Source organism: Balaenoptera borealis, assembly GCF_965194805.1.
Source record: "Balaenoptera borealis genome assembly, chromosome: X".
Lineage (NCBI taxonomy): Eukaryota > Metazoa > Chordata > Mammalia > Artiodactyla > Balaenopteridae > Balaenoptera > Balaenoptera borealis.
The window spans coordinates 15,979,333-15,996,318 of record NC_138881.1 but is presented as its reverse complement, the minus strand read 5'-3'; the positions used below and the strand labels follow the sequence as shown (position 1 = coordinate 15,996,318).

Sequence of the window (16,986 nt, the reverse complement as noted above, 5' to 3'; positions counted from 1 at the left end):
AAGGTGTCAAACCATATTAATTACAGGGCTCAATCTGAATGTACTCACTTTCTATCTCCAACAGACAAGAAAAAAATACGCTTTTTCAAACAATACACTCCCACAGCTTCCCCCGAGATTCTGATATGGCTCCCATCCCTGAAGGTGGTTCCCCCACAGCTGAAAATCACTGGTTTATGATATCTCCAAAGAAGATTACAGTTTAAAGATGGAAATATTTTTAATAGTTCGGTATTCCTCCTCCCATTCCTCAACCACTCACAGATGTTGTACTTTCCTCTGGTATTCTGTGGGTTCTTTTCAATATGTTTACAAACTGCTCAGGTCTCCTGGTTAGGTGGCATCCAAGAGACCAACACTAGGCTCAAATCCAGTTTCTACCTGGCAGCGTGTGAGTCCCGCCACTGGAGCCAAATCCTATCAGCTGACATTTAACCTAGTCTTACCAATAGCAGTTTACTAGGGACTTCCAATACCCACATTATACATCTGCTCATGGTGTGAATTGGGGTCTACTTTTCTCTACTACTGACTATGAATTTCAAGGGTCGTGGCAAAGATTCTGTCAGTGATTTGGGCCAACTGTTTACAAGGAGGGAAAGCCCTAATTCTTGTTAAGCAACATTGGTGTCTGATTTATTCAACTTGTCAAATTTATGCACTACACAGAAAGCCTTTAAAAACTCATTAAAGTCAATGCTTCCATCTTTGTTTAAGTCCATCCTTTCGGCGAGCTCATCTAACTGGGAATCATCAATACAGACACTGTAGTAACTTGTGAAAAGTTTCCACATGCTACGAAATTCTTCCATGGAGATCAGGCCTAAAAGAATATAGGAGAAGGTCATGAGTGTTCATTTTAAGACCCACCTTAGGGAGGGGTGCGGAAAGCCATACTGACTGAATAGTCCCAATTAGCAGCTCACTAACATGCCTGACCATCGAGACACTGAAGGAAATGGAAAAGTAAGATTGTAAATATAAGAAACAATATGTCACTTTCAACTACCAAGTGATCCTGAGATTATTCTAAAGCTGGAATAAGTGAACAGTGAAGGAATGGGGCGGGGGAGATTGTAGATGTGGTACTATATGTAGTATAGAAATTACAAGATCTAAAATCTAAGGGAGAGGGACATGGAAGGAGGGCAGAGAGGAGAGCTACATCAAAGCAGAGGGAGAATTAACCCTGGGACTCAAAAAGAGGATTGCAAACAGTGGCTCTGCCATTTTCTATAGGCAGTAATTTACTTTTGTGTTTTGATTATTGATTTTTTGGTACTCAATGGTCTCTGCAGTTGGGGATTATCTGATGATTTTTTTTAAGTTTGAAAATAAATAATTGCGCATCAAAGCTAAGCAGAAAATGAGTTCTTAGTCACCAAAACAGAATCAGAACTCTAGGAATGATTTTTATTGCCAGGAATAACTACAATTTTTAAATGGACAGTGGATTATCTTTTCATCTGTGCTGGTGATTTATAAAAGGAGCTATTCTTGTCTGACTAATGGATATATAAGCCTATAACATATGGACTCGAATAGAGAGTCTGTGGCCAAACTAAAAAAAACAATAATATTAAACATGAGTTTATCCCTACCCCCCACCCCTGAGTTAAATCAAGTTTGGATGAAGAATGCAATAGATGAAAACAGAATTCTGGTTTAAAAGAAACAGACTAGCCTTTGCTTTCTATTGCTACTGAACCAATCAAAGTGAACCTACCTGAGTGATCAGAGTCAATGACATTAAAGATGATTTGCAGGTCAGATCGGTATCTGTACACTGTTTCAATCAGAGTAGGCTGAACCTAAAATAAAGACTAAGTGTTAAGACATATAGAATTTATAACAGATCAATTTTAGTAAAAGTAACAAACACACAACATGGTCACCAATTCGAAGTATGTGATTTAGATAGAAATTTGAGAAGGCAGGCCTTCCTTGGAGGCCCAACCCTCTTGAATCAGATAAAAGACCATGCTCTTGTGTTCTGTAGCGCCTGCAGTCTCTGTTCCTTAGGGGTTGGGCCAAAGCGAATCTGTGTGCCAGGCTCTGCACTGACAGCTTCTATGGATTATTTCATTCAGTCCTCAACAATAGCCCCAAGGAACAGAAATATTATTATGCCCATTTTACAGACTGGAAGACAGAGAGGTAAAGTAAGTTTCCCAAGGTTCACATAGCTGGTAAGTGGGATTTGAATCTTGGCCTGAAGCCAAGGCCTGGGAGCTTAGCCACCATGGTAAACTGTCTCTCAAGTGAAGCCAAAAGCCTCCTTTCTGTGGGTATTTTAGTTTCTCACGTGCAGTTTTACTTCCCTTTTCCTGCTCAACTTCTCAACTCTCCTGCAAACAATCACCCCAGTCCTAGCTCCCATCAGCTCACTTTCAGCCCAATACTGTAACTAATTGCTGATGAGTTGTTAACTAATAAGTACTGGGGGTCTGACAACTCTTCCTGGGGTATCCCCATTTTAATAAGAAATTCTAAATTTTAAAATTCTTTAAGGTATAAGATGTCATATCAGTAAGTCTATACTTACTGACAGTTAATAGAAGTATGTTGAGTATTTTAAAGAGTATTATATGAAAGAATAGATGTCATATATGCCCTTCTGCTGGACAGCACTTAAGAGAAGAATCACATATTTGACACAGATTTGCTTGCAGAAGTCTTTTCTTCTTTTTTCTTTTTGCCTATCCTTAGAACACACAAACTTCCTGAACAGATCACAATGTATCTGGAAGATCCCCCTTAGGTCTTTCCTAAGAGTGCCACGCCCACCCATTAGACGATTCCACTCCCAACTTTTCAAAGAACTAAGGAACTCTTGTAAGTTGTCCAAAGGCTATTAGACGCCAGCCAGGTTTTAGCCGGGGGCTGTGTTTCACTTACCTCTTTCACAGGTTTCTGAATGTGGATATCTTGGAAGCTGGACATGTAGTCAATATTTCCATCTTTGTCTGTGGTTACCAGACGTGAGCTCAGGGATCTCCATGGCAAGCTCAGCCCCAAAACGTTCTCCATGGAAAAAGCCCACTGGCCCACAGAAAGTTTTCCTAACAACAACAGCAACAAAGCTCATATAATTGGTTGATAATTTGATTAAAAATGCAACCTCATCAATGGAGCAAGCAGACAGCCTCGGTTTTGAGGCCTGGGTGCCTCTGCTCCCCTTTACGATCTGTCCTACCAGACCCCCCGACTCTGAGGGAGGAATAACCTTTGGGGTTCCGCAGATCTTTCCCTTACTGTTATGCGTAAGCAATCAGAATTTGGGTATACTAGATTTTTTCCCCTTTTTCTTATAAACAAAGTAAGGTATGTTTATAATAGAAGATTTGAAAACACAAAAGGATATAAAGGATAAAAGATTACTTTTATTTTTAGCATCTGGGCATATTGTTCATGTCTCATTTTCCCAGGTAATATCCTTTCATCTCCTAAAATTATATGTAGTTTTTTGAAGTATAAATACCTTTATTTTTTCTGATTATTAAAGATATGTTCATGTTTTTCCATGTATATAAACATGTATATATAAATGTATATATATTTTATCTTAAAGCCAAATATACTTTATACCATATGTTTTACATATGTGTATTACATATGGCAACACACACACATAACAAACATATATATTCTAACCTGATTTTTTACTTACAATAAATCATGGACATGCATCTATGTTAATAAACATAGATCTACATCATTCTTTTAATGGCTGTGAAACTATTCCATTATTTTCTTAGGATCATTCCTAGAAGTGGAATTGCTGGATCAAAGGGTATGTACATTTTTAAGGCTTTTGATATATATTGCCAAACTGCTTTCAAGAAAGAGTAGCCAGGGGGCTTCCCTGGCGGCGCAGTGGTTAAGAATCCGCCTGTCAATGCAGGGGACACGGGTTCGAGCCCTGGTCCGGGAAGATCCCACATGCCACGGAGCAACTAAGCCCGTGCGCCACAACTACTGAGCCTGCACTCTGGAGTCCACGTGCCACAACTACTGAGCCCGTGTGCCACAACTACTGAAGCCCACACACCTAGACCCTGTGCTCCGCAACAAGAGAAGCCACCGCAAAGAGAAGCCCGCGCACCACAACGAAGAGTAGCCCCCGCTCGACGCAACTAAAGAAAGCCCGCGTGCAGCAACGAAGACCTAATGCAGCCATAAATAAATAAATACGCAAACAAACAAATAAATAAATTTTTTAAAAAGCAAAAAAGAGAAAGAAAGAGTAGCCAGGGACTTCCCTGGTGGCGCAGTGGTTAAGAATCTGCCTGCCAATGCAGGGGACACGGGTTCGATCCCTAGTCCAGGAGGATTCCACGTGCCGTGGAGCATCTAAGCCCATGCACCACAACTACTGAGCCTGCACGCCACAACTACTGAAGCCCGCGCACCTAGACCCCACGCTCTGCAACAAGAGAAGCCACCACAATGGGAAGCCCACCCACTGCAAGGGAGAGTAGCCCCTGCTTGCCACAACTAGAGAAAGCCCGCACGCAGCAACGAAGACCCAACACAGCCAAAAATAAATTAATTTTAAAAAAAAAGAGTAGCCATTTTACACTCCCACCAAGACGATTCCCCACATACTTACCTGCTAAGGACATAATTCTTTTTTTTTTTAATTGAAGTTTAACGCATACAGAAAAGTTCACAAAACAAATACAGAACTCAGTGAATTATCACAAAGGGGTTTCTTATGCAACCACCACCAAGGACAAGAAATAGAACACTGCCAATATCCAAAAGCCCCCTCTGTGGCCCCTCATAATTACTATCACCTCCCACTTTCCCAAGGAGAGTCACTATATTGATTTCTAACACTATAGTTTACTTTTTGCCTTTTTTGATCTATATATAAACAGAATCATAAAGTAAATATTTTGGGAGGAATCTTACTTCCTCTGCTCAACACTAAGTTCATGAGATTCAGCCATGTTGTTCCATTTAGTTGTAGTGTCTTCGTTTTCATTGATGTATAGTATTCCACATATTCAAAATTTATATACCCATTCTATTGTTGGTGGACATTGGATAATCTACAGTTTGGTGCTATTACAAACAGTGCTGCTAAGAACATTCTGTACATGCCCCTTTGGTGCATTAAACCTATAGCTCAATTTGGGGAGAATTTATATCTTGACAACTTTGGCCCTTGAACATAATACCCACCCATAATACCCACCCATGTATTTCAGTTCTTTTTTATTTCTTTTAATAATATTTTAGAAATCTCACACATCAATCATTTGGTTTCCTTCTCGGTACTTGATTATCTATTGTGAATGGTATCTTTTAAGATTTTCATTATCTAAAAGTTAATGGCTGCCTATACCAGTTATCAATTTACTTCCACCCACTTAAAAATCTACCTTTCTTTGCCCTATTTTGTGATATTGGAGCTGAACCCTGTAAATATTTCTCCTTTGGCAGCTGGCATAATGTTAGGCTTTGTCAGCAGAGGGTGCAGGAAGAATGCTCTAAGACATAGCAGAAGAAACGGTTCTGGTGTACTTTGCTTCTTGCTTCTACAGCATAGCATGGCTGCTAGAGGTGTGTGGGAAATGCAGTGGCACCCACTCTCTAGTGAATTTCATGGACACCACAGTGGGTGGTTCCCTTGCCAGCAGTGTGTGGGAAACACAGTGGTGCATAGCCCAAAGAGAGTTTTGATGGCACCACAGTGGGTGGCTCCATTCTCTTCCTAGCCCACTAGCTACAGACCAACTCTGACCTGAGACACCTCAGTGAACTTTCACCCCATCCAGCGGGCCACAGTGACACCCTCTCCAATGAGGTCTGAATCTTAGCCTTGGTTGGAAGTAGGGGACTCTTCCAAGTTTGTTCCTTCCTTGGATACTCTCTCTCAGCCTTAGAGACAATAGTTGTTCCCTACACTTTCTGTTCTTGTATTCTTTAGATTTCTCTTTTATTCCTATTAGTAATTAATCACCTTTCACTAGTTTATAATTCTTTATATTGTTTCCTCGTTCAAATTACTGATGTGGTTTCTGTCTCCTGAATAGATTCTGACTGATACACTAGTATATGGAAGTGCAATCAATTTCTGTTTATTGACCTTGAGGTTCTACAACTTGCTAAATTCACTTATTAATTCTAACAGTTTTTCTGTGGATTTATTTGGCATGTTGTCTATGCATAGTGACATTTTATTTCTTCTTTCTAATCCTTATCATTTTATTTAACTTGCCTTGTTGTACTGGCTAGCATCCCTAGTACAAAGTTGAACAGAGTCTTGAGAGGGGGCCTCTGTATTAGTTTCCTATTGCTGCTCGAACAAATTACCATAGAGTTAGTGGCTTAAAATAACACATATTTATTCTCTTACAGTTCTGGAGGTTAGAAGTACAAAATCAGTTTCACTGGGCCAAAGTCAAGTGTCAGCAGGGCTGGTTCCTTCTGGAGGCTCTGAAGGGAGAATCTCTTTCCTTGCCTTTTTCAGCTTCTAATGGTTGCGTATATTCCTTGGCTTGGGGCACCTTCCTCCATTTTCAAAGTGCATTATTTCAATATCTGCTTCCATCATCACATCACATTCTCTGATTCTGACTCTTCCTATGTCCCTCTTATAAAGACCATTGTGATTACATCAGACCCACCTAGATAATGCAGGATAATCTCCTCAGGTCAAGATCTTTAACTTAATCACATCTGCAAAGTCCCTTTTGCCAAATAAGGTAACAGTCACAGATTCTGGGGATTAGAATGTGGATATATTATGGGAAGGGGCATTATTCAGTCTGCTACAGCATCCTTCCCTCATTCCCAAACTTAGAAGGAAAGGTTTCAACATTAAGGTCTCCATTAAGTATGCTATTTTCTATAGGCTTTGGTAGATATCGTTGATGAGATTAAGTAAGTTTACTTCCATTTTTAGTTTTCTAAATGTTTTTTAAACCCATGAAACCAGGGCAAAATACATGAAACAATTTTTTTCTTGAGAGAATTATATTACTTCTTTAAGTTTTGTTAAGTGGTGAATTACACTGATTGATTTTCAAATGCTAAAACAACCTAGAATTCCTAGTGTTCCTAGAATAAACTAAACTCTGTTGTGATACACTAACCTTTTGCTATTATTTCATCCAGGATTTTTTTCATCTAAATGTATGAGTGATATTAGCTTTTAATTTTCCTTTTCCATAATGTTCTTGTTAGGTTTTGCTATCAAGGTTATGCTGACCTCCTAAAATCATCTTGAAAGTGTTCCCTTGAGAATTCCCTGGCGGTCCAGTGGTTAGGACTCTGTGCTTTCACTGCCAAGGGCACAGGTTCGATCCCTGGTCTGGGAACCCTCAAGCCATGTGGCGCAGCCGAAAAAAAAAAAAGAAAGTGTTCCCTCTATTTCTATTCTCTGGAAGAGTTTCTGTAACACTGGTTTCATTTCTTCCTTAAAATATTAAATATGCATACTGTAATGGCTAATGAAGCTATATGAGCTCAGAGCTTTCTATGTGGAAAGTTTCAAAATTTCAGATCCAATTTCTTTAATAGTTATAGGATTGTTCAGATTTTCTATTTCTTTTTGTGTCAGTTTTTATAAGTGTGTGTGTACATATATATATTTTAAGAATGTGTCCATTTAATCTAAAGTTTCCATTTATTAGCATAAGAATTTCCAAAATATATCTTATGATCTTTTTAATATCTGTAAAGTCTGTAGTAATGTCCCCCCTTTCAATTCTGGCATCAGTTATTTGGTCCCTCTTTCTTTCTCTCCTTATGAGGGTTATATCAACATTTTCTTCAAAGAACCACTTTTTGTTACTTTGTTGATCACAGTTTCATCTTTTAAAATATATGCATTGAAGGATATCAATGCCTCTCTAATTTGCATCCCATAAGTTCTGATATGTTGTATTTTCATTACTCAATTTCAGCATTCTAATTTCCACTGTGATTTCTTCTTTGATCCAAGGGTTATTTAGAAGTGTATTTCTCATTTCCAAGCCCAAGGGGATTTTCTAGCTACCTTATGTAATTGAGTTGTAGCTCAATTCACTATGTCAGAGAATTTATTCTATACGTTTCCAATACAAAATTTGTTGAGATTTACTTTATGTTCCATTTAATGGTAAATTTTTGTAAATGTTCCATTTGTGCTTGACAGCAATGTATATTCTGCAATGTTGGATGCAGAGTTCTATATATTCAATATGTCTTTTAGGGAAAGTTTGCTAATCTTTTTGTCTGTTTATACTTTCGGTTCCTGTGAGAGAGGAGTGTTAAAATCTCCCACTATGATGGTAGGTTTTTCTACTTCTACTTGTTCAGTGCATTTTTGTTTTACATATTTTTGAAGGAGGCTGTATTAATAGGTGCATACACATTTAGAATGGATTTAGTTGGAAAGCTGAATATTTTATCATAAAGTGTCCCTTTATTTTTCTAGTAATGTATATCTCCTTGAAGTCTACTTTGTCTGATATTAATACAGCTATTCCCACTTTGTTTTTGTTAGTGTTTTCATGTTGCATCTTTTCATAAATTTTATTTTCAATGTTTTGTACAGATTTTCCCTGACTTAAAATGCAGTTATATCCCAATAAACCTATCATAAGTTTAAGATATTGTGAGTAAAAAATGCATTTAATATTTACATCTAACCTACTGAACAGCATAGCTTAGCCTAGCCTACCTTAAATGTGCTCAGAACACTTACATTAGCCTATAGTTGGGCAAAGTCATCTAACACAAAACCTATTTTATAGTAAAGTGTTGAATATCTCATGTAATTTATAGAATACTGTACTGAAAGTGAAAAACAGAATGGCTGTATGGGTATGGAATGGTTGTAAGTGTATTGGTTGTTTACCCTTGTGATCTTGTGGCTGACTGGGAGCTGTGGCTCAATGCTACTACCCAGCATCATGAGAGAGCACTGTACCACATATTGCTACCCTGGGAAAAAATCAAAATTCAAAATTCGAAGTATGGTTTCTACTCAATGCATATGGCTTTCACACCAATTTAAAGTTGAAAAATTGTAAGTCGAACCACCATAAATTGGGGACCACCTGTATATATGATTCTACTGTCTACTGGCTTCTGTTGCAACTGTTGAGAAGTCTGACGTCACTCTAATTGTTGTCTCTGTAGCACCGTGTGTTTCCTCTGCTTCCTTTTAAGATTTTCTCTTCGCTGTTGGTGCTCTGCAGTTTCACCACAAGTGTGTGTAGGTGTGAATTTAATTTTATTTATCCTATTTGAGAATCACTGTTCCTCTTTACCTGTGAATTTGAGTCTTTCGACAGTTCTGGAAAAGTCTCAGCCATTATCATGTCAAATATATTCTCTCTTACATTCTCTCCTCCTGGGACCCTGATTAGATGTATGTTACACATTTGATTCTTAATCTTTCTAATTCTTTTTTAAGCAATGTCTAATCTTCTGTTTAACCCACTCACTATGTTTTCTTAATGAGCTTTTATATCTATATAAAATAAAAATGGTTCTTCTTTAAATCATTTTCAAATGCATATTTGTGATTCCATCTTTCATTTCTTTAAACATTTTCTTTCTCAGTAATTTTTTATTTTATATTTGATAATTCCAATATATGATGTCCTTGGGAAACTAATCTGTTGCTTATTGTTTCTGCTGACTCTCCCTCATGGTAGCTTGTCCCCTTGTTTGTTTGGTGATCTTCGGTTGTGACCTCATATTAGTTGATCCTAATCTCTGGATATACTAGTGGCCCAAATTAGGGATGCTTCCCATGAAGATGGATTTGCATTTGCTTGCCAGGAGTTGGGGGCACTACAGACCTAGGACTACTTTGAGGATCTAGGCTTAATGTTGTAAGTCTCAAATGCAGTTTATCCATCTTTCTACTATCCTACGGTTTAGTCTCAGGATTGACTGCTACACCAATATTAGTATTTGCCCCCAGGACAATCTAGCCTTTTGTGCTTGCTTGCTGCTCCATGTTCCAACATGTGGTTTTAAAAATCCTTTAATGGGGCGAGGAAATGCAGCCTAGAGATTTATCTTAATTACTGTGAGGCTGGTAAATGCATTAAAATTCTGTATCCTCTAGAATCTAGCTGTTTCTTAACAGGAGGACCTTCCAGAGTGTCTAGTCAAAATACTACCAGAAGAGAAGTCTAATTCTGGGTTGTTGTTGTTTTTTTAAGTTGAAAGAAGCTTACTGAAAAGGAGGAATATGCTTTTGTCCAAGCATATAATGGATTATATTTCATTTTTATCTCTATCATTCCTTGCTGGTAAAAGTAGAAAACTAAAATCTTAAGGAAACAAAGAAAATGAAAACTAATTTGTAGGTAACCTGGTATGTTAAGAAATGGTAAGCATTACATAATTTTTTTACCTGATTTACTGCAGTCTTGAAGTTGGAAAGCACGAATGAGGTCAGTTTTTCGTGAAATCATTCTCTCTTTTAACATCCTGATGGCACTACTTTCAACAGCATTCACCCTATGTTAAGAAAATAATTATTAGGTGAAAGTTACATAAGTCATCCTGTTCTGTTTCATTTTAATATGATTTGTTGCCACTCACCAGTTTCTACATTAAAATGAACTGTCTAACTTAACACATAACATATTACTAGGTGGTGAATGTGTTTATATGTATGTGTGTGTGAAATTTTAAAAGGATTATCACTGGTATTTTCTTTTTGATTTCAAAGATTCACATGAACAATTAGTGTATGAGAATATCCAAGACAAGAAGGAAAACAAAGAGGGACTTGCTATAGCAGATGCTGAAATTTACCTTAAAGTTACTTAAACAAAACAGCAGGTATTGACACAAGAGAAGACAGATGCATACATGAATAGAATAGAATTTTCATAAATATAGTGAACTATAATATATATGGGAACAATATATATGACAAAGGAGGTATTAAAATTCAGTAGAAAAGGACGATTTTTCAAAATAGTGCTAGCACAATTAATGTCTGGATGTTAAACTTCTACCTCAGACCATTTACAAAAATAAATTCAAAATAAAGGAGGAACAGAAGAACAAAGTAGTCATGAGTCACCCCAAAAAAGCAAAATGGCAGATGTAAATCCAACCATATCAATAATAACATCGTATTTGAATGGATTAAATAAAAAAGCAGAGATTGTGAGACTGAATTAAAAAAATAAGATCCAACTATATGTTGTCTACAGGAGACACACTTTAGTTTCAAAGGTACAAAGAGTTTGAAAGGAAAAAGTATACCATGCAAACAGCAACCAGAAGAGAGTTAGAGTGGCCATACTAATAGTAGACAAAATAGACTTTAAGACAAAAGCTATTACTAGAGATAAAGAGGGATATTTTATAATGATAAAAGAACCAATCAGTCAAGAAGATGAAATAATTATAAAACATATATGAAACTAACAACAGAGCCCAAAGCTACATGAAACAAAAACTGACAGAATTGAGGGGGCAAATAGACAATTCAACAATAATAGTTGGGGACTTCAATACTCTACTTTCAATAATAGATAGAACAACTGGGCAGAAAATGAAAAAGGATATAAAAGACTTGAACAGCACTATAAACCAATTGGATCTAAGAGATTTGTATAAAACACTCCACCCAACATCAGCAGAATATATATTCTTCTAAAGCGTATATGGAATATTCTCCACAATAGACCCCATGTTAGGCCATAACGTAAGTCTCAATAGATTTAAAATGATTAAAACCATACAAAGTATCTTTCCTGACTACAAATAAATAAATAAATTAGAGATTAATAACAAAGAAATTGGGAAAATCACCATGTAAGGAAATTAAGCAATACAATCCTAAATAACCAATGGGTCAAAGAAGAAATCACAACAGAAATAGAAAATACTTTAAGATGAATGAAACTGTAAATACAACATGTCAAAACATATGAGATGCAATTAAGGCAGTGCTTAGAGGAAAATATATATCCATAAATACCTATATTAAAAAAGAAAGATATCAAATCAATAGCATAATGTCTATCTTCAAAAGCTAGAAAAAAAAAGATTAAACTAAAACCCAAAGCAAGTACATGGATGGAAATAATAAAGAACACAGGAGAAATACATAAAATAGAGAAATAAAAAAACAATAGAGAAAATTAACAAAATCAAAAATTGGTTCTTTGAAAAGATCAATAAAATTGACAAACTTTTAGCTAGACTGGCTAAGGAAAAAAAAAAGACCCAAATTTCTAAAATCAAATGATTTTAGAAAGAGGGGTCATCACATCTGACCTTACAGAAATAAAAAGTATAAGGGAATACTATGAACAATTGTATGCCAACAAATTAGATAACGGACAAATTCCTATAAAGATACAAATTACCAAAATTGGCTAGGAAGAAATAGAAAACTGAACATACCTGGAACAAGGAATAAGACTGAATAAGTAATCAAACAACTTCTCACAAAGAAAAGCTCAGGGCCAGATGGCTTCACTGGTGAATTCTACCAAACATTTAAAGAAGAATTAATACCAATCATTCACAAACTCTTCCAAAAAATAGAAAAGGTGGGAATACTACCCATCTTATTATATAAAGCCAGTATTACCATGATACCAAAACCAAAGATCACAAGAAAATGACAGACCAATAACTCTTATGAATATAGATGGAAAATCCTCAACAAAATACTAGCAAACTGCATCTAGCAATACATAAAAAGGATCATATACCATTAACAAGTGGGATGTATCCCAAGAATGCAAGGTTTGTTTAACATCTGAAATTAATCAATGTAACACATCATATTAATAGAATAAAGGACAAAATCCATATGATCATCTCAATACATTCAGAAAAAGTATTTGACAAAATCCAACACTCTTCATGATAAAAACAGTCAACAAACTAGGCACGGAAGGGAACATCCTCAACCTGATAAGGGGCATCTACAAAAAACACATAGCTAACATACTTAATGGTGAAAGACTGAATATGTCCCTCTTAAGATCAGGAAGAAGACAAGGGTATCTGCTCTCACCACTTCTTTTCAATATTGGTGTGGAGGTTCTAGCCAGGCAGTTAAGCAAGAAAAGGAAGTAAAAGGCATCCAGATTGGAAAGGAAGAAGTAAAACTATCCCCATTCACAGATAATATGATTTTCTATGTAGAAAATCCCATAGATTCCACTAAAAACTATTAGAACTTTGTACAGCAACTACACTTCAATTAAAAAGATAAATTAAAAAAACTATTAGAACTAATAAAAAAGTTCATTAAGATTGCACAACATACAAAAATCAACTGTATTTCTAGACACTATAAATGAATAATCCAAAAATGTAATTAAGAAAACAATCCCAGCTCTCACTCCCTCTTGTGAGAACACGAGAATCACAACTAGCTGCTGGACAATCATCGACAGGAAGACACTGGAACTCACCGAAAAAGATACCCCACATCCAAACACAAAGGAGAAGCCACAATGAGATGGTAGAAGGGGCACAATCACAGTAAAATCAAATCCCATAACTGCTGGGTGGGTGACTCACAGACTGGAGAACACTTATACCACAGAAGTCCACCCACTGGAGTGAAGGTTCTGAGCCCCACGTCAGGCTTCCCAACCTGGGGGTCCGGCAACGGGAGGAGGAATTCCTAGAGAACCAGACTTTGAGGCCTAGTGGGATTTGATTGCAGGACTTCAACAGGACTGGGGGAAAGAGAGACCCCATTCTTGGAGGGCACATACAAAGTAATGTGTGCATCGGGACCCAGGGGAAGGAGAAGTGACCCCAGGGGAGACTGAACCAGACCTACCTGCTAGTGTTGGAGGGTCTCCTGCAGAGGCAGGGGGTGGCTGTGGCTCACCGTGGGGACAAGGACACTGGCAGCAGAAGTTCTGGGAAGTACTCCTTGGCCTGAGCCCTCCCAGAGTCTGTCATTAGCCCCACCAAAGAGCCCAGGTAGGCTCCAGTGTTGGGCTGCCTCAGGCCAAACAACCAACAGAGAGGGAACCCAGCCCCACCCATCAGCAGTCAAGCGGATTAAAGTTTTACTGAGCTCTGCCCACCAAAGCAACAGCCAGCTCTACCCACCACCGGTCCCTCCCATCAGGAAACTTACACAACCCTCTTAGATAGCCTCATCCACCAGAGGGCAGACAGCAGAAGCAAGAAGAACTACAATCCTGCAGCCTGTGGAACAAAAACCACATCCATAGAAAGATAGACAAGATGAAAAGGCAGAGGGCTATGTACCAGATGAAGGAACAAGATAAAACCCCAGAAAAACAACTAAATGAAACGGAGATAGGCAACCTTCCAGAAAAAGAATTCAGAATAATGATAGTGAAGATGATCCAAGACCTCGGAAAAAGAATGGAGGCAAAGATAGAGAAGATGCAAGAAATGTTTAACAAAGACCTAGAAGAATTAAAGAACAAACAAACAGAGATGAACAACACAATAACTGAAATGAAAACTACACTAGAAAGAATCAATAGCAGAATAACTGAGGCAGAAGAACGGATAAGTGACCTGGAAGACAGAATGGTGGAATTCACTGCTGCGGAACAGAATAAAGAAAAAAGAATGAAAAGAAATGAAGACAGCCTACGAGACCTCTGGGACAACATTAAATGCAACAACATTCGCATTATAGGGGTCCCAGAAGGAGAAGAGAGAGAGAAAGGACCAGAGAAAATATCTGAAGAGATTATAGTGGAAAACTTCCCTAACATGGGAAAGGAAATAGCCACCCAAGTCCAGGAAGCGCAGCGAGTCCCATACAGGATAAACCCAAGGAGAAACACGCCAAGACACATAGTAATCAAATCAGCAAAAATTAAAGAGAAAGAAAAATGATTGAAAGCAGCAAGGGAAAAATGACAAATAACATACAAGGGAACTCCCATAAGGTTAACAGCTGATTTCTCAGCAGAAACTCTACAAGCCAGAAGGGAGTGGCATGATATACTTAAAGTGATGAAAGGGAAGAACCTACAACCAAGATTACTCTACCCGGCAAGGATCTCATTCAGATTCTGATGGAGAAATCAAAAGCTTTACAGACAAGCAAAAGCTAAGAGAATTCAGCACCACCAAACCAGCTCTACAACAAATGCTAAAGGAACTTCTCTAAGTGGGGAACACAAGAGAAGAAAAGGACCTACAAAAACAAACCCAAAACAATTAAGAAAATGGTCATAGGAATATACATATCGATAATTACCTTAAAGGTGAATGGATTAAATGCTCCAACCAAAAGACACAGGCTTGCTGAATGGATACAAAAACAAGACCCATATATATGCTGTCTACAAGAGACCCACTTCAGACCTAGGGACACATTCATACTGAAAGTGAGGGGATGGAAAAAGATATTCCAAGCAAATGGAAATCAAAAGAAAGCTGGAGTAGCAATACTCATATCAGATAAAATAGACTTTAAAATAAAGAATGTTACAAGAGACACGGGAGGCCACTACATAATGATCAAGGGATCAATCCAAGAAGAAGATATAACAATTATAAATATATATGCACCCAACATAGGAGCATCTCAATACATAAGGCAACTGCTAACAGCTCTAAAAGAGGAAATTGACAGTAACACAGTAATAGTGGGGGACTTTAACACCTCACTTACACCAATGGACAGATCTTCCAAACAGAAAGTTAATAAGGAAACACAAGCTTTAAATGACACAATAGACCAGATAGATTTAATTGATATTTATAGGACATTCCACCCAAAAACAGCAGATTACACTTTCTTTTCAAGTGCACACGGAACATTCTCCAGGATAGATCACATCTTGAGTCACAAATCAAGCCTCAATAAATTTAAGAAAATTGACATCATATCAAGCATCTTTTTGGACCACAACACTATGAGATTAGAAATCAATTACAGGGAAAAAAACGTAAAAAACAAACACATGGAGGCTAAACAATACGTGACTAAATAATCAAGAGATCACTGAAGAAATCAAAGAGGAAATCAAAAAATACCTAGAGACAAATGACAATGAAAACACGACAATCCAAAACCTATGGGATGCAGCAAAGCAGTGCTAAGAGGGAACTTGATAGCTATACAAGCCTACCTCGAGAAACAAGAAAAATCTCGAATAAACAATCTAACCTTACACCTAAAGGAACTAGAGAAAGAAGAACAAACAAAACCCAAAGTTAACAGAAGAAAAGATATCATAAAGATCAGAGCAGAAATAAATGAAATAGAAACAAGGAAAACAAAAGCAAAGATCAATAAAACTAAAAGCTGGTTTTTTGAGAAGGTAAACAAAATTGATAAACCATTAGCCAGGCTCATCAAGAAAAAGAGGGAGAGGACGCAAATCAATAAAATTAGAAATGAAAAAGGAGAAGTTACAACAGACACCGCAGAAATACAAAGCATCCTAAGAGACTACTACCAGCAACTCTATGCCAATAAAATGGACAACCTGGAAGAAATGGACAAATTCTTAGAAAGGTATAACCTTCCAAGACTGAACCAGGAAGAAACAGAAAATATGAACAGACCAATCACAAGTAATGAAATTGAAACTGTGATTAAAAATCTTCCAACAAACAAAAGTCCAGGACAAGATGGCTTCACAGGTGGATTCTATCTAACATTTAGAGAAGAGCTAACACCCATCCTTCTCAAACTCTTCCAGAAAATTGCAGAGGAAGGAACACTCCCAAACTCATTGTATGAGGCCACCATCACCCTGATACCACAACCAGACAAAGATACTACAAAAAAAGAAAATTACAGACCAATATCACTGATGAATATAGATGCAAAAATCCTCAACAAAACACTAGCAAACAGAATCCAACAACACATTAAAAGGATCATACACCATGATCAAGTGGGATTTATCCCGGGGATGCAAGGATTCTTCAGTATATGCAAATCAATCCATGTGATACACCGTATTAACAAATTGAAAAAGAAAAACCATAGATCATCTCAATAGATGCAGAAAAAGCTTTTGACAAAATTCA

General features: G+C 37.3%; 1 protein-coding gene across 7 annotated transcripts in view; it reads right to left on the bottom strand.

Moving 5' to 3' along the window:
- Window positions 1-201: 201 nt before the first annotated feature.
- Window positions 202-16,986, bottom strand: part of PPEF1 (protein phosphatase with EF-hand domain 1) — a 148,235-nt gene continuing 131,450 nt past the window's right edge. For all 7 annotated transcript variants that reach the window (XM_082375679.1, XM_082375676.1, XM_082375680.1 and 4 more), the window contains 4 exons: window positions 10,370-10,476; window positions 2,899-3,062; window positions 1,727-1,811; window positions 202-823 (listed from right to left, as the gene is read on the bottom strand). In XM_082375679.1, the coding sequence (XP_082231805.1) occupies window positions 615-823; window positions 1,727-1,811; window positions 2,899-3,062; window positions 10,370-10,476 (565 nt within the window). In that variant the 3' untranslated portion in view covers window positions 202-614. The remainder of the gene's footprint in view (window positions 824-1,726; window positions 1,812-2,898; window positions 3,063-10,369; window positions 10,477-16,986) is intronic.